General features: G+C 50.9%; 7 protein-coding genes across 7 annotated transcripts; 3 read left to right on the top strand and 4 right to left on the bottom strand.

The window, feature by feature from the left end:
• Positions 1-128: 128 nt before the first annotated feature.
• Positions 129-4,159, bottom strand: M406DRAFT_345323 (kinase-like protein; the record flags this gene model as incomplete). Its single annotated transcript, XM_040922069.1, has 6 exons — positions 129-157; positions 1,016-1,220; positions 1,751-2,119; positions 2,178-3,022; positions 3,123-3,383; positions 3,472-4,159. 6 exons carry the CDS (start codon positions 4,157-4,159, stop codon positions 129-131), a joined length of 2,397 nt encoding a protein of 798 aa, XP_040778147.1.
• A 521-nt stretch (positions 4,160-4,680) lies between these two features.
• Positions 4,681-5,409, top strand: M406DRAFT_321493 (translation machinery associated TMA7). Its single transcript, XM_040919513.1, has 3 exons — positions 4,681-4,796; positions 4,860-4,949; positions 5,029-5,409. Exons 1-3 carry the CDS (start codon positions 4,775-4,777, stop codon positions 5,124-5,126), a joined length of 210 nt encoding a protein of 69 aa, XP_040778146.1. The 5' UTR covers positions 4,681-4,774; the 3' UTR covers positions 5,127-5,409.
• Positions 5,410-5,778: 369 nt separating this feature from the next.
• M406DRAFT_345320 (HlyIII-domain-containing protein) lies at positions 5,779-7,096 on the top strand. The gene is made up of 4 exons (XM_040922068.1): positions 5,779-5,897; positions 5,946-6,468; positions 6,534-6,764; positions 6,836-7,096. Exons 1-4 carry the CDS (start codon positions 5,878-5,880, stop codon positions 6,992-6,994), a joined length of 933 nt encoding a protein of 310 aa, XP_040778145.1. The 5' UTR covers positions 5,779-5,877; the 3' UTR covers positions 6,995-7,096.
• A 129-nt stretch (positions 7,097-7,225) lies between these two features.
• M406DRAFT_254114 (uncharacterized protein) lies at positions 7,226-9,610 on the bottom strand (the record flags this gene model as incomplete). The annotated part of the gene is made up of 3 exons (XM_040916940.1): positions 7,226-8,289; positions 8,353-9,361; positions 9,413-9,610. The coding sequence occupies 3 exons, from the start codon at positions 9,608-9,610 to the stop codon at positions 7,226-7,228; spliced, it is 2,271 nt and encodes a 756-aa protein (XP_040778144.1).
• A 4,946-nt stretch (positions 9,611-14,556) lies between these two features.
• Positions 14,557-15,291, top strand: M406DRAFT_254611 (DNA ligase/mRNA capping enzyme; the record flags this gene model as incomplete). Its single annotated transcript, XM_040916974.1, has 1 exon — positions 14,557-15,291. The coding sequence occupies one exon, from the start codon at positions 14,557-14,559 to the stop codon at positions 15,289-15,291; it is 735 nt and encodes a 244-aa protein (XP_040778143.1).
• A 2,860-nt stretch (positions 15,292-18,151) lies between these two features.
• Positions 18,152-20,103, bottom strand: M406DRAFT_39804 (uncharacterized protein; the record flags this gene model as incomplete). The annotated part of the gene is made up of 8 exons (XM_040924115.1): positions 18,152-18,400; positions 18,695-18,908; positions 18,971-19,074; positions 19,130-19,217; positions 19,365-19,494; positions 19,567-19,678; positions 19,738-19,898; positions 19,968-20,103. 8 exons carry the CDS (start codon positions 20,101-20,103, stop codon positions 18,152-18,154), a joined length of 1,194 nt encoding a protein of 397 aa, XP_040778142.1.
• Positions 20,104-21,843: 1,740 nt separating this feature from the next.
• M406DRAFT_69341 (uncharacterized protein) lies at positions 21,844-23,129 on the bottom strand (the record flags this gene model as incomplete). The annotated part of the gene is made up of 2 exons (XM_040925254.1): positions 21,844-22,364; positions 22,415-23,129. The coding sequence occupies 2 exons, from the start codon at positions 23,127-23,129 to the stop codon at positions 21,844-21,846; spliced, it is 1,236 nt and encodes a 411-aa protein (XP_040778141.1).
• Between the last annotated feature and the right edge of the window lie 430 nt (positions 23,130-23,559).

Here is a 23,559-nt window from a genome sequence, read left to right as displayed (position 1 = left end):
TGCAGACGATGATGGTCCACGAGGCTCAATAGTACTCCCCCTACCCCATGGCAAAAAGAGAGATGATGACGGAGTCGGAATCAACACTTTCCCAGCCTCATGACGTGCACATCCTGTTCACTCGCCTTTCAGATCTTGGCTCTCATCTCGGCCGTTCCTGGCAGCTGCACGTTGTCGCCCGATCGTTGAAGGACCTGCTGGCATGGTTGGATCGGGCACCTGCCGATGCGAACCGAATGTGCTGGATGGTGAGCCTACCCACAGGCGGCAGCGCACATCCATTTCGGAATCACACGACGTGCACTTATGCCCGCCACAGGTCCTCTCCCACACGCCGGCGCACCGTAATCAAGGAAGGTGAACGCCGCCAGTCAGTTGACTGACTGCTCGTAGCCGTCGGACCAGAGAGAGGGTGGTCAATATTCCGCGTGTCATCGTAGCTTTGTTGTGAGAGCCTGACTCAATAGACTCCTCTGACGTTAGCTTGCCTGTAGGCATAAGTGACTTGCCGCTGCGGTACTACCCCGGCGTGACGAACTATGTTGCTCTGCTCCAGCCCTGCTGTTGGTTTCCGTGGACAGGTTATGCACCACGGCCAATTTGACCAGGTGGTACAACCTCCACTGGGGAATACCACGAGGATAGAAAGTCCACCTTGTCGGTCCGGATGACTCGTCGTCGCCGAGATGGGAATGCATGTTCACAGCTTTGACATGAGATGTGTGATCCAAGTCGCGCCAGTTGATATGCTGAGATAGTCATTCATCTTCCCAAGACATGACATTTCAGCACAACACCATAGTATGGAACCAATCAACACATGTATTCGGGTTCCTGTCTGCGTTTCTAAGTCTGCCAAGAAATCCCGATTGTCAACAAACATTTCTCGCTTCCCGAGGCATCTAAAGATAATAATGTGTGTTCTCTCCATTTTGAACCAACCCACAACGCGAAGCTATGCAAAACCCACCTCTAGCTAAATGCCCCAATCGCATTCATCGCCGTGAGGACGCACCAATCTTTTCCTGAAAGAACGGATGACGCAGAGCCTCCGAGGGCGTGATCCTCTTATCGGGGTTCACAGCCAGACAGCGATCCAGTAGATCGTAGAAATGATTGAGGTGCCTAGCCTCTGCCTCGTCCATGCCACTGGAGGCAGCCATGAGGCGGGTGCGGAGGTCGCGAGTGGGTTTCACTACAGGTAAAATCCTGACCGTTGTCTGCATTGGTGAGGAGCGTGTTAGCGGACTCTCGTTCTCTTTCGTGCGTGGTTCAAATCGCCGAAATGTTAAGGGAGTTGGTACAGCATAAGTGATTGGAGAGAGGGCGATGCAGGATGAGCGCCATAAGCTCACCAGGCTACCTGAACAGGCCGCAGCAGCGAAGAAGGATGAATGGTGGTGGTGGTGGTGGTGGTAATACCGGACACTTGCCATGCTCCGTAGCCACATCGGTGAGCCCAGGGCTCAGCGCCTACAGACTCCATGCGCGTGGTACAGGGCTTCCAGTGACAAGCCATAAGATTGGTACCTGGACATTGTTGCTGAAAAGCCACTGCGCTCGCTTGCATGAATTTCGTGCACTTGCTCTGCATTGCCGTTCTGACCGAACCAAAGGGAAGTCCAAATCGTCCAGAATAGAATGATCCGCCACCGAGCAGCCAACTCGCTTCCTCCGGGTTGTCGCCAGCGTTGACGCTTCTGGACTGGAGAAGACTATGTGGAAAAAAGACCAAATTGATGCGACGTACCTTGCCTAGGATCTTGTCTCTTTCCTGACTAATAAAATTTCCCATTTCGTCGAAATGCATTGTCCAGAGCGAGCCCCGGCGATAGAGCTTGGTGCTCATCTTGCCCCTGATTTCGATGATGGCCCGTAGCATCTGGTTGTTACTATCACCTGTGAACAGTATCTTGCCGGTGTAGAGCTCATATAAGGTACACCCGATGGACCACATATCGATGGCGTAGTCGTAGGGCATGCCCAGAATGATCTCGGGAGCTCGATAGAATCTACTGACGAGGTAGGGGGTAACCTCGTTGTGAGCTGTGGCCGCGTCTGATCGATCAATAGCGGTTCCCAGATCGCAAATCTTGAGGACATTCCGCTGTTCATTTACCTGCGAAGCCTTGTCAGCCCGAGCATGTCAGTTTGCATGAAATAGGAAGCAAACTCACCAGGATATTGTCGGGTTTCAAGTCGGCGTGAATGATGCTGCATTTGCGCATGTGACCCAGGGCCAGAAAGATCTGGTGCGCATATGCCTTCGTCGCCACAAGGTTGATACCAACATTGTTGCCAAACTTCTTCAGCACTTCTCGTAAGTTCAGGCTCAGATTCTCAAATGCCATACATAGATGGCCCTTGTGTTCAAATGACCGCTCGAACTTGACGATATGCTTCCTATTGTCCGGGTCGGCCGAGTTGAGCTTCTGAAGAATAGCGATTTCCGTGAAACCGCCCTTTTTCAGGGCATCGTTGTTCCTCATGATCTTGATGGCGACCAGCTTCCTGGTAGTAATGTCTGTGGCGCGCGCCACACCCGAGAACATTCCCTTTCCAAGGCTGGACTGGATCTGGTAGCGGCCGTTTACTATCTCACTCGGACGAAGTTTGTAATATCCGTCCTTGTCGTCGTCCTCAAGAATGCCGCCGGCCTTGTTTCCTTGCAGCGCAACCGGGTCCTCCGTGGGTGCCTTGGCCTTGGGGGCTGACTTGGGTGCTGCAAGCTTCTCCTCGTCGAAATCTTCGGCAAACATATCGAAGTCATCGTCGTCCTCTGCTTTGCTTGCTTCGGTCGTCTCCATGGGCTCGTCTTTGTCCTGACCATTGGAAGTTAGGGATTCTCGACGATCCTCACCGTGCAGGCCAACTACGCCATTGCGCATCTCATCGCGGCGCTCATCCTCACGCATGTCGACTGTCGGATCGTAGTCAGCCGCCGATGGACCATTTTCCTCGGCAGCTTTCGCCTTGGCATGATGGTTGATCAGGTCGCCGTCGTTGGCGATGTCAAGGGATTCTGGAGACATGCTCGCCTCAGCGCGTCCGGTAGGTGAAAGCATGTCTGAATCGTCAGCAATGTGCTTCTAAATGCTGCAGAGGCATGGTGTGGTGCTTACCCGAAACAGGAGTTTGGGGAGTCCTCTGTGGGGAGGTGATCACGGAGAGAGGCTCGGATTTCGAGTCATTCTTGTTAGCTTGGACAGCCTGAACAAGCAGAGGGGTCGAAGCACGAGACTTTCTGAGGAGTGCCTCCCGACGACGTCTGCGCCGCTCAATCTCGGCTTCTTCGTCAAGGGGCTTCGGTTCCTCCCAATCATGGTCTGGCTCTTCCGTCGTCTTCTTGGAAGTGCTGGGCGAGTCGCTGTTTGACGTGTTAGCTACCGTGCGTTCGGTCACGCTGATGGGGCGCGTCATACTTCAAATGCAAATGTGAGGTCTTCTTAGCCATGCGCTCATCCGTAGCACCTTGATCAGATTTAGCAACGTCTTTGGAAAAATCTCTAGCTTCAGCCGCAGGAGGCCGCCGGTTGGCGGTATCATCCCGTACTTGTTTGGCAGTCTGGGAACTGTACTTGATAGATGCAGCCTGCTGGCCTTGATAAGACCTGGCAGCGCCTTCGGCATCCCATCGGTTCCGATTGGGCCTTCCCTTTCCATTGCTGCGGCCGCCTCGAGACGGCGAAGGACTTCGGGTGCGTGTTCGCTTCTCAGATCGGCCATAGTCGCGGTCGCGATCGTCGTACCGAGAGTTGGACGACGGGTAGTCTCGAGAGTCGCGGAAGCGTTGGTTGGAGGGGCGGTCTAGGTGGTCGTCGTAGGTGCCTCGAGAGACCGGACGGTCTGGATCTTCGTAGGCATGCCTATCGCGAGGGGACGGCGCATCTTCGTAGTGGACGCGAAATCGTCGCGGGTCGGGACCCCCACGTCTGCCACCTCGGCGATAGGAGTCGGCGTCGTCATCGCGAGATCTCTTGTAGCCGCGAGGTGAACGGGGTCGTCGAGATTGGTGTTCGGCCCGGTCGGGGGAGCGTGCGGGTCTAGCCCTCCTGTCCTGACGGTCAACACCGTTTCCATCAACACGAGGCAGTGTAGATGCCTTGGAATCCTCAACTCCGTTCTCCCTGATCTCGCCTTCGTCGGAGCTGCTCGACATGATGTCGTGTCGCGTGGAGCAGGTAAGGATGATCCTCTAACTTTTTTTGGGGAAAAGATGGACGCGTCAGTCAAGTTCGAGTGCTTTTGCCGAGTAGCAAGCAGGAGAAATAGAGGCCAACCGGATCAATCCTGTCAACTCTTCGTAGACTCAGGACATGGTCCGGAGCAGGTCGTCGTCGATGGCTCTTCTTCAGAGTTCTTCAGAGGAGATGTCTTGAGGTGGTTAGAGTGGTTAATGAGCAAAGTTGATGGTGGCGATGATCACGAAGGTGACTGATACGGCAAGAAAAGTTGAATTAGTGAGAGGGGGAAAGTGATGGCGAGGCAACAAGTCGACGTCAAGCTTGCGCGCTGGGCTCATCGACCCGCGCCGGTTCTGATGTCTGACTCAGCACTTATCGATAAGGCATTATGCCGCCTGGGAGTTGCAGTGGGGCAACGATTCTTTGACAGGTGAAAGGGCCATGGGATTCTAGGCCGCAGAGGCCGTTTCTTTCTCTTTCGAATCATCCTCCTCACCGCAAGATCCTACTCATCTCTCCTCAACTTTGTCCACTCTGACGTCTCTCTGATCCACGTGACGAACTTGGTACAATACCAAACATACATTACGATGGGTGGCTCCGACAGGCAAGGTCAGTGTATTCCTGTCTCGGCGACACAAAACGTACAACTGTGCTGACGACAATGGCACACAGGTGGCAAGGCCAAGCCCTTGAAGGCGCCCAAGAAGCAGAACAAGGACCTCGACGACGAAGATAAGGCCTTCCTCGAGAAGAAGAAGGCTGGTACGATCCCCCTTGGCCTCAGTGGCCGCAACTCCCATGCGTCCCAAACACAACGACTAATAATACATGGCAATTACAGAGGAGAAGGCCCGGAAGGAGTTGGCCGCAGCGGCTGGTGGAAAGAAGGGGCCGCTGAACACTGGCGGTCAGGGCATTAAGAAGAGCGGCAAGAAATAAACGGACATGCCTCCTAAGACGTCTTTGCGAACCTTTGAAGCGGAAGCGAGACACGTTTCATGACGCGCAGATTTATATTGTGGAATGATAGGAAGCAAGGCGCTGGGCACACTGAATTTCAAGACAAGAGAGCAAGATCGTTGGCCTACAATCTTGATGCGGCAGCCAACAAATGTGTCGGTGAACATACTCGTGGGTAAAACTGGACCGCATATCCTCTGACTGGACTGTCGGATGGGACTGTGGACACGACGATATCAAAGCGAGACGCCTTTGGACGCTCAAAATCCCCCCTTGACGTGTTACTGGGCTTTTCAATTTGTGACGACTACTTATGCATGCCATCCATGCAAAAAGGCTTCACTTTACGTATCGAAATTCTGCACAAAACACAGAGTCGGATGATCTTGGCCCATACGGTGTCAAGCACTGTATCACACTGTACTTCTCTTAGCAATATGGATTCAGCCACCCGGGGCCGCCACAAGTCTGGGCACCGAGTGCCTACCAGACACAGTGCCAACTCAAATGTTATTTGAACGACTTATGCTGACTGACATGCCTACAACCGTAGATATTGTTGACCTCGGATGGTGCGGTTCGACATCCAATCGCATGTGTAAATCCCAACAAACCACCCCATCGCCTTTTTCACCATATATATAAAATGACAATGACATCATGCTATTAAGTTTTGAATTATTTCCATTGTTAGTGCACGACAGCCAGCCCTGATAGTAAAGCAAAAATCATGGCTCTCGACGACGCCCAGTCAAACCTCCGCAGGCGCCGCGGCTCCTCACTCTCGTCATCGAACAGCCACTCTTCTGCTGGTCTTCTTGACGCTGTCAAGGCCGTCGAGGAGAAGATCGAGTCGGCCCTGCTCTGGGCATGGGACGACCTTCCCGACTGGCGACGCGACAATGGCTTCATCTACACGGGATACCGACCCACGAGCAACAGTTACCGGCGCTCCCTGCAGTCGCTCTTTGCCCTGCACAACGAGTCCGTCAACATCTGGACCCATCTACTCGGGTCAATTCTCTTCACCATCCTAGGCGTGACCGCGCTGTACCTCTTTGAGACCATCATCATCCCGCGGTACTCGACTGCCTCCGCGACGGATGTGCTGGCTTTTGGCTGCTTCTTCGCGGGGGCCTTTTCTTGCCTGGGTATGAGCGCGACATATCATGCGCTCTGTAACCATAGCCCGGAGGTGGCCAAGTGGGGGAACAAGTTGGATTATAGCGGGATCGTGTTCTTGATTATGGGCAGCTATGTGCCTGCGCTGTACTATGGGTTCTACTGCCATCCGAGGCTGCTGGAGGTCTATCTTTCTGGGGTAGGGTCTTACTCCTTCAACAAAACACAAAGTGATATCTTGGTTCTGACTCTATAATCTCACAGATCTCTACCCTCGGCTTGGGCTGTCTGGCAGTCTCCTGGGTCGAAACATTCCGGACGCCCGCCTGGAGACCATACCGTGCCCTCATGTTCGTCGGGCTGGGTATCTCCAGTTTCGTTCCCGTCATCCACGGCCTGAAAATGTACGGATGGAGCGAGCTTGATGAAAGGATGGGGCTCAGCTGGGTTGTGCTGCAGGGCGCGCTGTACATCTCTGGCGCGTTCCTCTACGCTGTAAGTGAACATCGGTGTGCTGCTACGAGGGTGACTGTTCACGCCCAGGAGTCTAACGTGCGAACATACAGATACGCTGGCCCGAGAGAATGTTTCCCAAGACCTTCGACATCTGGGGCAGTTCGCACCAGATCTTTCACGTTTTGATTCTGTTCGCTGCTGCGTCGCATCTCTATGGCATGACACAGGCGTTCGATTTCCATCACGGTGCCCTTGGTGCACGTTGTTAGATTGTGGACTCTACACTGCAGGACGCATAGAGGGTGGAAGAAGCACCGTAGACGTATATTCTAGAGGTAGATATGTGTGTATTAATAGAATTTGATGATTCGATTTCCTGCGCTTGTGGGTGTCAACGTTGACTCACGCTCATCTGCGACAGCACATACACTTCTGGTTCCTCTGTGTTGACATTCTCGTCGCATTCATTCATTCACGGCCAGTGTCAAGATATTCTGTTTCTACACGGTTCCTGTTGAGCCTTCCTCAAGGTTCCATCCCTTGAGACCCAAATCCATGATCTTGACTAGCCCGCTCCCCATCGCGGCAGCCGCCCACCAGCCGTGCTCGACATTTGGGTTCCACGCCGCCGCCGTGATTCTCGTCAGAGCCTCATGTACCACGACCTTAGTCTTCTCTGTCTCTTTCAGCAACGCCAGCTCTTCCTCCAGTCTGAGCCCATTATCTCCCTGCTCGAATTCCTCCTGCTGGCCCGCCGCTCTCCTCCTCGGGTTCTTGCTCTTCGGCCTCTTAGCCTTGGCGGCGGCCTCCCTCCTGTTGAGTTCTCGCGTCAATTCCGATGCGCGGGGGTTGCTGTTGAACTCCGGGCGGAAGCCTTGTAGGATACGCGCGGCACCACGGATGTCTTGGGCGGCCCTGGCGGCGGTAGCGGTGCCTGTCTGTGGGGGAGGGCGGAACTCATGTTGGAGGACCTTGAGTTTGTGCACCCTATCGCCGCGCTCTTTAGTGAGCACACGCAGCGGATTGAACGCCCAGAGGCTCCCGTCTGCACAGCCGACCAGCGTAAACGGGTGCGTCCGCCCGCCCGCCAGACACATTGGCAAGCTCGGCGTGGTCATCAGCGTGCGGCTCTGCACGAAGTGGCGTATATGAGTAAAACCGATGGAGATGTTGTGCGGCATTCCACTGGGGGAGATGCCTAAATAGCCTTGTAGGTGGTCGTTCCAGTCAAGAAGGTTTGGCTGGAAGTTGACACAGTTGGAGAGCGGGATGTATGTGGTCTCGGCGCTGGGGAGGTTGAGGTCCGTGAGGGTGGGACTGCCGCCGATGGGGACGGTGGCAATATGGTAGGGGTGCGACGGGAAGCCGCTTGCAATGTCGAGTATTTGGCTGGTATGTGCGGCGTGGCGAGTGAGGAGCCGCTGTGGATAGATGGACCAGAGAGTGATGGAGCCGTCGGAGTGCCCAAGGCAGAGGCGGTTCGTGTTGACCCAGGTAAGGCAAGTAGCGTGTACGGCGTACTCGTCCGTGATCCCGAAGGTTGCTACCGGGGAGGTGATCCAATCTGGCAGAAATTTGTTAGTATGAAAGAATTCAGCATCATTAGGACGCTAAATGGCCTGCTTACCGTAGTTCTCTTGACCTGGAGTTGATTTGGACACCTCAATGACCCTAGCCTGTCCATCAGCGCAGATGATGGCGAGCATGCCTATTTTCGAGTCGTCTAATAAAGGAACTGGGCACCATTGTAATCGTTTGGGCCGGCCCCAGTCGAACGAAAGTGAATGGACTAGGCGAGCATCGCTGGCCCCCTCTTTGTGACAAGGGATAGACCAAATCTGGACACTGCCCTTCTTCTTCTCCTCAGGATCGTCCTCGGGCGAGTCGGCGTCCTTACGATCTTGGTCTGAGAATGGTACTGTACACACGGCCAGAAATTGTTCTCTATGACCTATCAGGGGTGCCCAGCCAATGGCGAGAGGGATTCCGCCCGTGTCAAACAGCCAGCCTTTCGGTGGTGGTGGCGGTGGGGTGGAGTTTTGTGATGTGGCCTCGGCCGCCTGCCAGAGCTCGCCGGTCTCTGAGACAGGATGAGCAGATCCATATCGTGTACGTATCTGTTTCTGATTGTTGAACCGGCCGACCAGGCATACGAGCTCAGTCATTGGAGGCTTGAAGATATCGACGTGATCCTGTCTAATCTTCCTCAACCGCTGCAGTTTGCCATCTCCCGCCCTGTACCTGTCATACCACGACCTGGTCCAATTTCTCTGTTTCTCTTCGTAATCGTCCGCGAGCCACGGGCTCTGCATCAGACCGCCGTCGTCGGAGCCTCGAACCGGCAAGACCTGGTGGTTGAACCATTTATTCAACATGCCCTGGGCGACCTTGATATGGCCGGGGTCTGGACCGTAAAGGACCTCGAGCAGCTTCATGCCTCGTGTCGATCGCTGGAGAGGCCCCTCGTAGACGCGTGTGTTGCGCAATTCCGTCGGATATGCTGGGATGGCGTGGACGACGCCTCGCTTGAGCAACTTCCTTCTCAGCCTGCCTCTTCTAGGGCCCGCTTTCCCAGGCGGGCTCTCTACCTCATCAAGATCGACTTCGCCTTCGCCATCTGACTCGACATCTACCAGCTCGTCGTTGACAGCTTCACCCGAGCCCACCGACAAATCATCTCCCGCCACTTTGTTATTCTCGACACCTTCATCAACCACATCTTCATCGCTGGCATCCTGGCTTCCCCCATCAGGTTCCGGCTCCTGGAAGTCGACATCTTCGCCTGCCTCTTGGGCCTCTTGGGTGTCGCTCTCATCCTCACTCTCATCAGAGTATGCCTCTGTGTAGCTGAAGCGCTTGGATTTGTTTGCCTTTCTTGTGCGCATTGTGATGTATTCATCACAATATTATTGTTGAGATGTATGAGTGAAAGACGAGCATGCCGGTCGATAGGTGCCTCACTTCAGGATGTGAAAGGGATCGCTGCTGCTGAGTGGACGAAAAATTGATTGGCAAGTTGCAAGCCCTGGAGTGCAGGGTAAGGGGTATCGGAAGTTCCCAGTAAATATGGTTGGAATGTGTCGGTACAGCGCCTCAGGCCCGCCAATTTAGTGACCCCTGCCACTGTAGTAACAGCTAGTTAACTGCAAGCAGGGAACTTAAAACACTGGAAACGGCCCGCTATAGCCCCAGAACCTTCAGGTACAGATGGAGAGAGTTCCGCGCAATTGGAGGCTCAACTTAGATCGAAACAATACTGAAGGCAACCATACCTTGATCAGCAACATGGGGAATAGACTCAGATTTTGCAGCCCAACCCAATCTTCTAATACAGACCAGTCATTCTAAGTCCCGATCGAGGAACTGCACAACTCCTGAGAACTCGCCCTGTATTTGCGCTATCGCGAGACCTTCTGGATGGCACATCCGACGCTGGATCAGATTGCACCATGTACAGGTGATTTTTGCAGGTGGTTACATTCTGTGTTGACAGAGTTGCCTTAAGGATCCAAGCCGTGAACCAAATCCAAGTGAAGTAGCAAGTGCATCCTGCGAGCCCCCATGGGCATGCCAGTGCACTCAACTAAATTTCACGGGGCTTCGTTTTTGTTGCTAGAGACTCGATTCAACTCAACCTCCGCCTTCAAAGCTCTAGTCCTCCTACACCAAACCCAGGTTTCCTATGATCCTTCCTACAAGTTTTGACTTGAGCATACGAAGATCCTATTGTCAATCTCAATCCTACTTGCTTTCTACTCGCGATGATTTTCCTACACATCTTTCTTTGTGCTATCATGTTTGGGCGTTCCACACTTGCTTGTGCCACAAAAAAAAAAAATGTAATAGCGGGCGGTCCGTGTTGCACAGTCTAGGCGATCCGCAGCCAGAGCTCAACAGCTGCACATATGGCGAAGCATTAGAATGGGGAGACCATGCTCCTTGGCGTCATTGTCGGAACGGAACGCAGTAATCACCTATTGCGCTTAGTTTTCATAATGGCATGTCATAGAGTCATATTCCAACGATGAACTATTCAGGCAAGATAACGGGCAGATTCAAGAACTAGCGCTTTGGTAATTCTATACTCACATAATGAACATCGAAGTTAAAATCGTGCTGAATGTGAAAGCAGGCCCGGCGTTCGACGTGAAGTATGAAGAGGCAATGAAGATAAAAGCCCCGACCTTGACCTTTGACAACGAAACGGTACATCTGGCTGGCTGGCACATGCATACGCCAGCTGATCACATAGTGAATGGTATGCAAGCACGTGCTGAGCTTCATTTGGTGCACCAAGACTCTTGCAGAAACGACCGAGCCATTCTGAGCATTCTCATAGAACCGGGCCATGAGAATGACACATTCATCAGCCAGTTCCCGGATGAGCTGATCAAATACAACAGCAACGACCCGGAAAAGACGTCGAGGTCCCTATGAATATTGGCGACGCCATTAATGCGGCATCTGACTTTTGAGAGTTCTGGACATACGAAGGGAGCCGGACTAGCCCTCTATGCGATGAGGGGGTCCGCTGGTTTGTGGCGAGACAGACTTTGTATATCAGTAACGAGCAGATGCAGAAGATCCTCTGTGCCAGCTCATACTCTTCTCGGCTATAACAGATGGTCTGGATACATAGGATCAATGAGCGATCGACTCATCATAATGTCCGGAAGGTTCATTTCATGTTACAGTTGGGCGAATGCTAATGCATCTTCTTAAGACATGCACATAGCAAAGTCACGTTGTAAAGTTCAAATCAAGCATGAGTAACTACCAATATTAATACAAGAAATAGCTTTTATCATCCCAAAAGTTTCAATTTTGTTAGACCGTCGGTCGACATGCTTACCCTAACATAAGTAATGATACCCCTCAATGCTAGTTATCCTTATGCTCGCCCATGCTCTGGTCTATACATTTGCACCCAAAATCCATGTGCTAATTTCAAAATAAGTTTGGCTTTTTCATAGACAGAATTATAGCCAGGACCACAATGATGCATGTAATGGTGAACAGAGACAAGGCTAGTGTAAAAATCACTAATCTCGTTGTCATCATATCTTTACACGTAGCATGTGTTGCCTTGGAATGGGGAGACATGCCGTTAGAAGAAGTAGAGGCATTGTAGTCGGATACATTCGTGCTCAAGTTCTCGTTCGCCTGTATTTGCCGTCCCATTGTGTTGTGAACTTGTGGTGATGCTTCGTAAATTTCGACAGCGTTGAGCGTGACTACACCGGAAGCCTCTGTAGACCTTTGATAGACTGGGAGAATTGGCTCGCGAGACCTGAAAATTTGGGTAAATTTGGACAGCATTCTGTAGTTGCGGCGTGGTCTCGCCAGATCTGCCTCTGACTTTCGATTGAGACTGACATTCTACTTGATTCTGTCAGCCCATCTTTACCTGACAGGATAATCTTCATATTCATATACTGTTCCTTCAGAGTGAAAGGCCCAGTCTGATTCTATTTTGGGCCTGTTCTTTCAGGTTGAGAGGCGAGCTACCGAGGAAACCCACAAAGAGAAATGGACTAATTGATTTCTAGAGGGCGGGATACCTGAAGCTCTGCAGTGCTTTGTTGCGACCTGCCTGAGTAGAAAACAAAAGTCAATTTGTCCATCTCAATCCACAACTGCCTCACTATCGTCCAAGGTTTAGTGCTTTCAATAAGTTCCCAAATCACTGTCAGGCTGATCATTCCTGACACCTTGCAAATCCACCCACATAGTGGTCTCGGTATCTGACCAGACTGTGATTGTTGATTGAGTGTGATTTACCTTTGGAATCACTGTAAGTAGCTAGCAGTGAATGGTGATGGGTAAGGCCAGCCAACAAAGCCAATCCACCGTCAATACCAATATCGTCAAAAGCCGTCTGTACAACTTCCTTCCTCAAGGCTGATTATGCCTGTCCCCAAACTTCCAGGGTTTTGTTCCAAATTTTCACTTCTTTCAAGTGTTGAGAACAGTTTTCATCAGGTAAGACCAGCCCCTATTGTCATAAGATTGAAGCATACATTCCCTTTTCCACATCGTCCTCATGCCTTCCTCTCAATAGTTCTTCCCCAACCCCATCAAGTCTTTGCCTAATCTTAGAGGGCCAACTCCTTTCGGAAGCCAATCCCTCTGTTCTTTCAGCATGATGCCTTGCCCAAACTTCTTCAGGTTTCTGGCCAACGTTTGACCATGATCACAGCCTCTCACACCTGATCACTTGGTCCTTGATGCCTTGACAAACTAGTGACGGGTTTTCTGAATGAATGATGCCATGCTCTTCAGTCTTCCCTCTGATTTCCCTTGTCCAATCTCCACCTCCTACATTCACCATCTACGACCTCAGCACATTCACACTAAACCACTTTATTGATCTTAAAATTTTCTTTTCTGTTCAGAGCCCTGAAATCAACAAGAACACAAATCGAAAGTGGCAGACACGTAAAATCGAGCCAGGAAAGCCCTGTTTGGACATTCTGGTGTCTCAGTAACTGATATTTTCTTTGCTTGCGCTGTTTGCAGACGAGAACACAACGGTGTTACAAATCCCCCCCCCCCCTCCCCTCTCTTTTCCCTTCTAGCTCACCCAACAAGTTCAATCAATTCGATCTTCATCCTGGAGGCTAGTCAATCAGCACCTGCCACTACTTCCTAGACCACCTTGACCAAGATACGAGCAGTTGAAGATACGGTTGGCAAGCGCTAATCAAACCTGTCCACCTGGTTTGCAGGTGTGTACACAACGGTGCTTCAGGTTCTACTTGCACAATGCCCTCAGGACCTGAGTTAATAGATGAGATCTATAGAATATCATTTGTGGAAGAGTTGCACCCTGACCTTCACAATGGCTCCCCGGCTCGCCACCTTCGAAGAGGTCAAGCTCGCCTTCGACCGATCCAAATACAGCAGCATGCGCCCAGCAAACCATCCTGAGCAGCCAACCAGTACCCAGAACAGATCGAAGCCTGACTCTTCAAGGACTAGGCCCACACTTGAGGCACCTCACGCCTCTGAGAAGGGTCACGAAACCAGTGCTCCGGGTTTTCTGAAGCTGGATCCCAGTTCCGACCAGAACAATTTTAGACACAAATCTACAATCCGCGCTGTTGGTTTTGGCGGCGGACAGACCACATGCAGTTCAGCGCCCAAGGGCGACTTCAACACCCCGAAGACCTCAGCACCGACTATCGAGGCACCCGGCAATGATGCCACGGTGGCTGTGCCAACGACAGGCAGCTTTGTCAAGATTGAGCCCTCGAAACCTACTATCAAGTTCACCTGCTTCAAAGATGTAGCAGCAGCCCGATCCCAATTCCCGATCATCGACCAGCCAACCAAGAAGTCCTCGTTCCCAGCTGAGACCATCGATTCCACCGACACTCTCCGTCTAGCGAGCCTGCGATTCATTAAAAATATCCGCGACGTCAAAGTTGCTAACAACTACCTAACATTGGCGGAGGTTGACGGCTGGACTTGCATCGTGCCTCCTGGTGCCGCCTACAAAAACGGCGATCTCATTTTGTACTTGGGAATCGATGCCTTCGTCCCTGCCTCAGACAAGCGCTTTGGAGAGTTGCTTCCTGTCTCCACGATTAACGGCAAACTCGGACACCGCGTGCAGACCACCAAGTTTTGCAGCGAGGACGCTAGAATCGTAGCTCAAGGCTACGTCTTTCCGGTAGAGAAGTTCTCCGAAGTCAACGGAGAGGTCGAGATGATTCGAGAGGTTCTGCGGATAGGCGGTGCCGAGAAACAGAAGCCCAGTGAGGACCTCATTAACTTGATCATCTTGGCAATATACCGAAAGAAGAATTGGGCAGAGAAGCTCGGCATAATGAAGTGGGAGGAGCAGAAATTCGAGCCAAAGCAGCTGCCACACCTCAAGCTTGGTACGGTCCCGACGCGCCTCTTCAAGAAGACAGACGTTACCCGCGTCGAGGACTGTCCAAATCTCTTCACCAAGGCAAAGTACCACAAGTACTTGTACCAGGAGAGCGTCAAAATGGATGGCACGTCCATGACGATATATTTTGTCAACTCCAATCTTCCTCTCTTTGCCAACCTCAACCCTCTTCCCGAGAAAGTCGGTCCGAACACGGTTCACCCGAACGGACGCTTCGGCGTCTGTTCCAAGAACATGGACATCAACGAGCTCAGTGACTGCCAATTCGGCTACTGGAAGATCGCACTCCGCTATGACCTGCCCAAGAAGCTGGCAGCAAAGGGGCGGAGCGTCGCCATTCATGGCGAGTTCTGTGGACATAACATCAACCAGAACCGTGAGAAGATCCGTGGTGGCCAAGTTGACTTCTTCGTCTTCTCCATCTACGACGTCACAACGCAGAAGTACATGAATCCAAAAATCGTTGTCGGTATTGCCCAGCAGCTTGGCCTCAAGCACGTGCCCGTCCTTGGCTATGTCAAGATCCGTGAGATCGCTGACAGCCATCACGAGCTGAAGAAACGCGCGATGCAGCGAAAGGGCGAGGGCCTTGTTTACAAGTGCCTTCATGATGGACGGTCGTTCAAGGTGATCTCCAGTACATACCTTCTGGAACACGGTCTCTGAATTTTGGGTGGAAGGTAAGGATACGCACGCGCGAATCCTTGAGAGCGGGATGAGACCCAGGCCAAGAAATACTTCAGTGCGTGGCCGAGATTATGAAACATGACATTGCGATGCACTTTATAGCCATTAATACATCAGCAACATGGAATTTGGAATTTGGGATTTCAACACCTGTGTCGTAGGCTCACTGACTCAGAGTGCTATTCTTCAAATGTCATCTGGCATTGTGTCTAAGTTCTTAAGCACCCTGCATACTTCAGACGAGAGCCGCTGTGTGTGGGTCATGGACCGCTTGGAGGCCTGCCATGTAATATGTGAATCCGTCAAAAATGGCCTCATTATCACGCGCCTGCCCAAAGTACGAAAACTGCCATGAATTTTCTTATTCACCAATTGTTGTGAAGCACCACAAGCGTGCAACGGAGGCTGATCACGCATTTCATGGCCCCACCTTGTTCTTTTCCACATTTCCCACATAGCTCTCTGCAACAAGGACTACGGTCCAGCTGCATTCCGTGCCAGTGATCTTGCCATTTCTGGCCCTTTAAGGTGTCGTCATGTCCTGCACATGCGAGCGGACCATTCTTCCAGGCCTAGTATCCCTTCCAGTTGGCGTCTTGATGGTCCTGCTGTTTTGACTTGGATTCTCCTCCATGCCGGCTCTTGTCGTCATCACTGTCTTCATCACTTGCGTTGAAGATACCGATATGTGATGCTGTCACACGAGCTGCTTCTTGGGCAGCGTGCCTGGCTGGGCGGCTAGGCCGCCCGGCCCTTTCATGCATAGATGGTTCGACCTCGACCTCGACCTGGATAACCTGGCAGGCTCTAATTTTCGACTCGATGTCTGATTTCTCTTCCTGTGGCTCGTCATTCATGGCAGCAACATCATTTTTGAGCATAGGAATGTCTTTCTTGACTGCAGGTGAAGGAGTATGGTGGGCATTCACCGATGTCAGAATCTCGTGTAGTTGCGATGAATCAGGGACATCGCATAGGACATCCATTTTGACAAGAACAGTCATCTCGTTGTAGCCTATTCCCTCGCTGTTGCCGTACCGCGCCAGCGCCGGGGATATGATCAAGTTGATGTTTGGTATGGAACCGGCCGTTTGTAGCCCGATCCGTTCAGTAATATTGTCCATGCACCTGGGATTCATGGGCATGTCGAATTTGTGAGTGGTGGCGCCATCCTCGGTCGTCGCCGCGAAGATGAGTAGAACATCAGCCTTTAGCTTGCGGCGCGAGATGTCGAAAGAGCGAGCATCAGCGAATATTGAGAGTGCATCCGATTCGGCATCTCCGTGGTTCAAGAAATCGTTTTGCGGATACACTCGCTTGATGGCCTCGATCATTTGACTGACTTCTCCGTCATAAGGCTGAAGACTTTGCGTCCGGCTGTTAAGACGACTCAGAAGGTTACTGGAGTTCGCTCGCCAATCATGGAATTCGGATAGGAACTCATCATCGTCGACATTCAGGTGACCTGTGGTGCCATTTCAGTGATCAGTCGCTTTTCTAAAGAAGAGTTGGAAAGATTGTGCGAAATCTTAACTCACGGCGGGCCAGCCTGTGTATTCCGGTGAAAGCCTGACCGAGCTCACCAGCCCAAAGACGGGAGTTCTCCTCAAATACCGCATCTTCCAGCCACTGCCAGATGTATGCTTCAATCATCAAGTTGTATAATGCTGGCGATGAGAGAAGATCTGCGGCTCTGGATGACAGTTTGCTCCATATGTAGTCGAGACCGTTTTCCATTCCAAAGTTTGTGGGAGTGAAATTGTCCACGAACTGACGGATCTTGTATCTCAGACCTCTCCACATGCTCTTGAGTTCGTTGTCTGATATCCTGAAGTTGTATCGTTGGCCTAGTCCTTGGCTGTCTTGAAGTTGTTGGAGTAAATTGGATTTGGTATTGTCGCAGTCTTCCCTGTACGCCTCAAAAGATGCTGTCAGCTCGTCGATGCGTGCCTCCAGTTGAGACTTTTCTGTATGATGGTCTGACACCAGCTTCCATCAGTATCGAGATAATCAGTTCCAGGCCCTAAGATTAGACGAACCCTTTTCTGCGGCCTTGAGACTCTTTTTGAGTTCGTTTAACTTCTTCTTTCTCGTCTCGATGGCCTGCGTAGACTTGCGGAGCTTGGTAGTCAAGTGCTCATTGGTCGTTTCAAAAGCGTGCTCCACAGTGAGGAAATCATCCACCTTCTCTTCCGCTTGCTCCGCCCTCACTTTAACTTTCTCCAGCTCTGTCTCGCACTTCCTCCGAAGTTCATGTCCTCGGTCTCGGTCTGCTTGAATAGAATTGTACTTGATGTCCTGGTGAGAGCAGCCAGAGGGTGATCCGATTCTATCGATGATAGGCTCTCGAGAAAGCCGAACAGACGGTTTCAGCTCCAGTTTACGTTTCTATGCACTGAGACCAGGACTTGAGGCTGCTGCTTCCTGATCAAGTAATTCAGCGCGGTAGGAAATCAGAAATTTCGATGAAGCTATTCCAAGAGCCACAACGCCTATCAATGTCCACGTATGATCAACATGGGTCACTTTTCATTCATTTTCAAAGAGAAAAGACACGGCAAGGTCACTTTTACAAGGCTAAGTGTTAATTGAAATATGTTTGTGTCATTTCCATCAAGAATCAAAGGCTATCGTGGACCTAGCCAATCATTTCCTATTCCACCATTCACATGCGATAATTGCTGAATGTTAGAAATTGACGGCGTTGGGGTTGATACTTTCTGCTGAAAATAACGAAGGGGAAAAGAAGAGAGGAGACTCAGAAACGCGGGTCTGAGGACGGCAGTTCTCCAACAACCCATGCTGAGTAACTCACTCAAGGACAAGTGCCTTGGCTTGCTCAGATGTCTGCATGGTCGTAGAAATCGACCGAGACGTTCTTGGCGCCCTGACGCTTGCCATTGTGGAAGATAGCAAATTCGGTAGATCCTCCACTGCACCTCATCTCTGTAGCATAATCTAGCTGATAGAACTCCTCACCTCGATTGTTGATGAAGACAGGTAGACGACCCATGTCGATCTTCGCAGTCCACTTGACCTCGGAGTGCATGATGACGGTTTCGTCCATCCGCGATGGGGGAGGTGAGGCCTTTGACATCCAGATCGTAGTGGAAAAGGTCTTGGGCGGCTTATCGAAAATCATGAAGAAGTTGTGACGGGGTCTCCGGTTAGACATCACATCTTGACCCTGATAAGGGAGTGTTAGCACATGTCAAGTTCCCTGCCTGATGAAATCAAAAGCATGTTCCTACCTCCTTGACAAGCCCTATCAATACCCATGTCAGCGTATTGTTAATATTCAAGTACAATTTAATCATACTAAGGGGGTCCCTCAGGTCGAAGGACACCCTCGTGCATCGTGGGCAGGGTAGGTAGATATGTTCTCACACTTCATTTGCATTGTTGCCCTGTACTTTTGCTGTTCGTCATCCCAAATCTTGTCTTCGGGCCGATGCTCTTCCTCATCCCAGTCCTCCTGACACACGATGCCGTATGAAGCACGAGAAATCCTCGATCGAATCTGAACCGTGAACTGAGGGTCGATCTTCTCTGCGGTCATGCCGTGAATGACAGCGCCTCGCGCAATCGCAGTCCATCTGTGATTACATGAATAAGCAGATTATTTATACGTGCGGGAGCCTGTGGAGTAATCACTTACGGGTCTGCATCTTGGGACTGGAGCACCTCCACATTATTGACTTTGTCCTTAAGATACTCATAGAGGTATTTGCAGCGGCCGAACCCTCCAACAAGCATGATGTACTAGATTTCCGGCATTAGCATATTTCTTGAACAGTTTGAGAGTGATTGGCCTCACTTTGGGAGACTTGGACTTCTCGTTGGCAATCGAGTCGGTCTGGCCGTGAATCAAAGATTTGATCCTTTCAACCGCGGGCTCGAAGACACTCTTCAGCTCATCAGGGGTGATTTTGAATGTAGGAAAGCCATTGCTAGAGCCTTGATCACCGCTGAAACGGTTTATAAGGCTCCATGGATAACGGACAGTGAAGCTTTGATTACCGCCGACGAATTAATTCCGAATCTTCTCCCACTGATCAGTTAGTATGTCATGCAAGTCAACGGGACCAATTTTGCCCCAGGAGCCGGGGGAGACCTCGTCGACCTTGCGTCTGAGGAGCTCTTCAAATTTTTCGCCGACAAAGATTGAACCACAGAGAGCACCTGCGATGGATTTAGTGAGATTGCTCGCCAAGGAGTTTTTCTTTCTATTAGGAAACAAGTGATAGGACCCACCTGCACCCTTGACAACCTCCTTGACAGCCATGGGGTCGGTACTGGTGATCTCGTAGCTGATGATGTCCACAGTCCCGCCACCGCAGTCACAGACAATGAAGATGTCATCAGCCTGGTATATTTTTAGATAGGGAAAATAATCGTTAGTATGCAAAAGAGCAGTGGACTGACCTCGATATCATACCGACCATCCACTGCCTTCAACGTTGCCACGGCAGCGGCCTCAGGCTCGGAGACGAATGTGAGTATCGTGTCTCCAACTCCAGCGCGTTTCTCGAGTATTCCAGCACTTTGAACAGCGTTGTGCATGCGTTGTCGAGCATAGTCAGGCCCTATGCGAGTTCCAGGAATTAGAAGATTTATCAAAGCAGCTCGAGCGGTTAAAAGGGGGATGGGAATACAAATAGCTGGAAGAGTGACCACAACGTGAAAGCGAGAGTTGTCAACCGTGGCCTGCGAGACCTGAGCCTTCATCTTCTCCATGGAATTGGCCCATAGGCCCTCGAGGAAGATACTGATGAGTTCTTCAGCATTCATGCCCAAGTCCTGTGCAAGATCACGTGCTTTTTGAACACGAGCAGAGTTGCGAATGTCTTCGGGGAGATCCTCTTCATCGACGAGCAGCAGTTTGAACCACTCCAAGGCCTTTGCATGTCCCTTGGCGTTATTACCCCAGGTAGTCGAACCATCCTGATGATTGAATTTGATAGCGGTGGGGATCTTCGGGTTGTCTTGGCCACTGTGGTCGAGATCAATGATGACTTTGATCTGGTCAATGTTGTCGGCCCAAGTAAAGGCTACTCCAGAGAAGCTGTACAACGTGAGGAGCTTGCTAACAAAGTAGAGGCGAGTCAATAGACAAGAACTTACGTAGTGCCGAACTCGAGACCGCAGATGATCTTGGGCTCATTCTTGCTTGTCTTCATCTTGAGATCAGATCTGTTTCGTTTCGCCGAGCCAGGTGTTGCCTTTTTGGCAGGGCTGCTAGAAGCAGTCGACTTGCCGCCACGGCGCTTGCGTGGCGTCGTGACTGCGTTAGCCTTGAGCTGTGAGGCTGACACGTAGTTGTCGAGTTTCCCAACACGGTCTCGAAGTTTGTCGTCCATGATCTTGGCCGGGCAAGATTTGCCACGAGAAGATTGCCTCGGGAGATTGGAAGAGATGGGTGCAACGAATGCTCAAGAACGGAAGGAGGGACTGGAGGCTGTGGATGCAGACGCGAAAGCTCAAGCTTGCGCACGGGGTAGGCATCCAGGTTTGGGTGAATGTTGTTCGCCGATGGTATCAAGGCACATACAATCGTTGGAAGAAGAACGTAGTCACACGGCAGGAACTACTATGGAAAAGCACCTGGTGTTTGTTTCGAGCAGAGGAAGCGATGAAGGGTGTCGGTTTGAGGAAAACGAAAGAATGGATGCAGTGTATTCAAATTTTGAATGCAGCACGTGCTGTTCCATACCTGCGGGGGTAGGAACAGATCAGGGTCAGTTGAGATTATGCTGCTAAGGCTTCGCGGGGGTGATCTCAAAACGTGGTGGGAGAAAGGCTGCGAAGGTAAAGTAAGTTTGGGGATGGTGTTGAAGGACGAGCGAGGCAAGGTAGGCTGAAAAACAAACAGAAGGGAACACGCGTTTTGGCAGCCTCTGTAAATTTGGCAAGCGTACAAGGCCATCGTACTTGTACGGATCACAGTGACAAGCGGTGATAATGGGTTACCTGCATTACTTAAGTAATTAGTTATTAAAATCTCGTGCTTGGAGGAAACGTGAGGCGAGATGTCGCGCTGCTGATGTTCAAGTATTGGATTAACGTCCTTCTCTGCGGTTTTCTGGTGCTACAATCAAGGACCCCGATGTGAGATTCAAGGAACGCCAGTGAATATGTTCTCAGATTGATGTCAAGGTGAAAGAAACTTCTCGAGAGAATTTGTACTACTTTAGGAGGGCAGCTTCTTCTGCCCGGATGATTGAAGATCTCACCAATGCTTCTACCTCTTCGTAGTTTTGCATTATCGTTCATCCTGTCCATGCGCTCCAATCCTGAAGCCATTTCCAGCTGATCAAGTCTCCTGCGTGATCCAATATGTCCTGACAGACATATTTCCACTGCTACAAAACCTAGCTCACCCCTTCCCAAGTTCTCATTCATGCATTTTGTCTTGGATTGAAGCCGAAGCCATGGTTAATTCCTCAAAACCCATGGATGAAGTCACAAGCGTTCGGTGCCCATGAACTGTTACTTCCTCGCTTTCCGTCTGATATGTTCCGTTGGCGAGTGTTACTCGGTGCTTGAATCCTCTGTTTTGACGTTGCAGATGACTTGCTGCTTGCAAATGACGGTTCTCTTTTGATAGTCAACACCATCAGAGTTGCCAGACTTGATAAGTGCAGGAGAAGCGATCAGATCGACGATGAACTCAGAGTCTGTATACGTGAGGCCGAGAGATTCAGCATTCTCATCGTATTCCATATATCTGGGCACAATGGGGTCTCCAAATCTTCGATTCACAGGTGTACCGCGGAATCGCATAATCCAGTGGAAGCTTGCCTTGGACTTGCGCAGCACTACGTCCAAGTCCACGACCTTCTTGACCAAGCAATACAGATCATCTCGGACGCCAGGAATCTGATTATTTTTATCTCCAAGAACCTCAAACAGATCAATGGCAATTTCAGTTGCCAATTTCTTGATCTGGGTGTCTCTGTTGCCTCGGTGGATGCTTTCAAATAGGATCACAGATCTTGATCTCCATGCTTGGAGCTCAGCGTATAACGGGGAAGAATCGTCATTTATACGACCTAGTACAGCTTAGAAGAAGTAACACAGTCAGCTGCTGGAAGTGACTTACTCTTTGACAGCACCACCGTTCGATACACAGAGCTTCCAATGTCGCCTCCCCAGACCAGAGCATCGGTTGGAGCCACTGCTTTGAGTATGGACAACCAGATCCATGACTCTAAGAGCTTTTGGCGCAAATATGGCTGCGCGAGGAAATGTTCGATTTTGTCGGTGATGGTATGGATATGACGGAGTTTTTTCACAGCCTCAGGATCGAGATTCTCTCGTAAGTTCGAAGCAAATCTGCAAGCGAATTGCCTTATATCGAAAGCGATACTCAGGAACTCCTCACGAATTGTAGCATCAGAGGCCACGGCACCAGTCCCATATAGCTTCGTCCTGAGATCTTGGACCTCCTCAATGAGGGCACCCATGTCGGACCTCAGTTCTTCATAATTTCGCTTCAAAGCCTCATTGATTGGCTCAGACATCATGGCTGGGCTTGCTTTCCTTTTCTTCTTCACATGCCCAATCTCGCGTTCCCGATCGTGTTGACGTTTCTGCCCGATAACTTCGTGATCCCCTTGCAGCTCGTCCACATCGTCTTGGCTGCTCCCTGTTTCTCCTGAGGGCGACGATTGGGAATTGGTAATCATCGGGCGTTGCTTTTTGGAGTCTTCTTTCTTGCGTTTCTGCGCTGAATCTGGCGCAAGCGGAATGGGCAAGAGACTTTTGCCATTTCCTTCTTTTTCAAGCTTGATCTCGTTGTAATTGACGGAAGGCATGTTTCTGACCATTTCTTGGGAGCGATTTGACGGAGGGTCGTGAGTTTAGACTCGTGTGTAGGGAAAGACACCCAATCGAACTGAATTGTGTCTCAAAAATTGAACTTCGGTGAACTTCAAAGGATGGCGCTTGGATCATTCAAGGGTGTGGCAATGGTGAGAAAGTGATTTGATGACGTCGAAGAATACAAGGTCGAGTAAAGTACGGGGGATAATAGTTGGCGAGAAAGACGAGTAGGGACTGGAAGTTGATGCAAGAGGGAGAGCACACCGAAAGACGATGGAATGATCGTCAATTAAAGATCGAAGAACGTGGAAAGAATCGTGCGTGGAAAGCGGCTGCTGGTCTCGTACGTTCGAGGATCTGTTGAGGTGAAGAAAGGAAGCCAGTCTCGAGATGGGTATCTCACTCTTTGTTCTTGTTGCTAAT

This window comes from Cryphonectria parasitica (assembly GCF_011745365.1).
Source record: "Cryphonectria parasitica EP155 unplaced genomic scaffold M406scaffold_3, whole genome shotgun sequence".
Taxonomy (NCBI): domain Eukaryota; kingdom Fungi; phylum Ascomycota; class Sordariomycetes; order Diaporthales; family Cryphonectriaceae; genus Cryphonectria; species Cryphonectria parasitica.
This window is presented reverse-complemented; position numbering and strand designations above follow the sequence as displayed.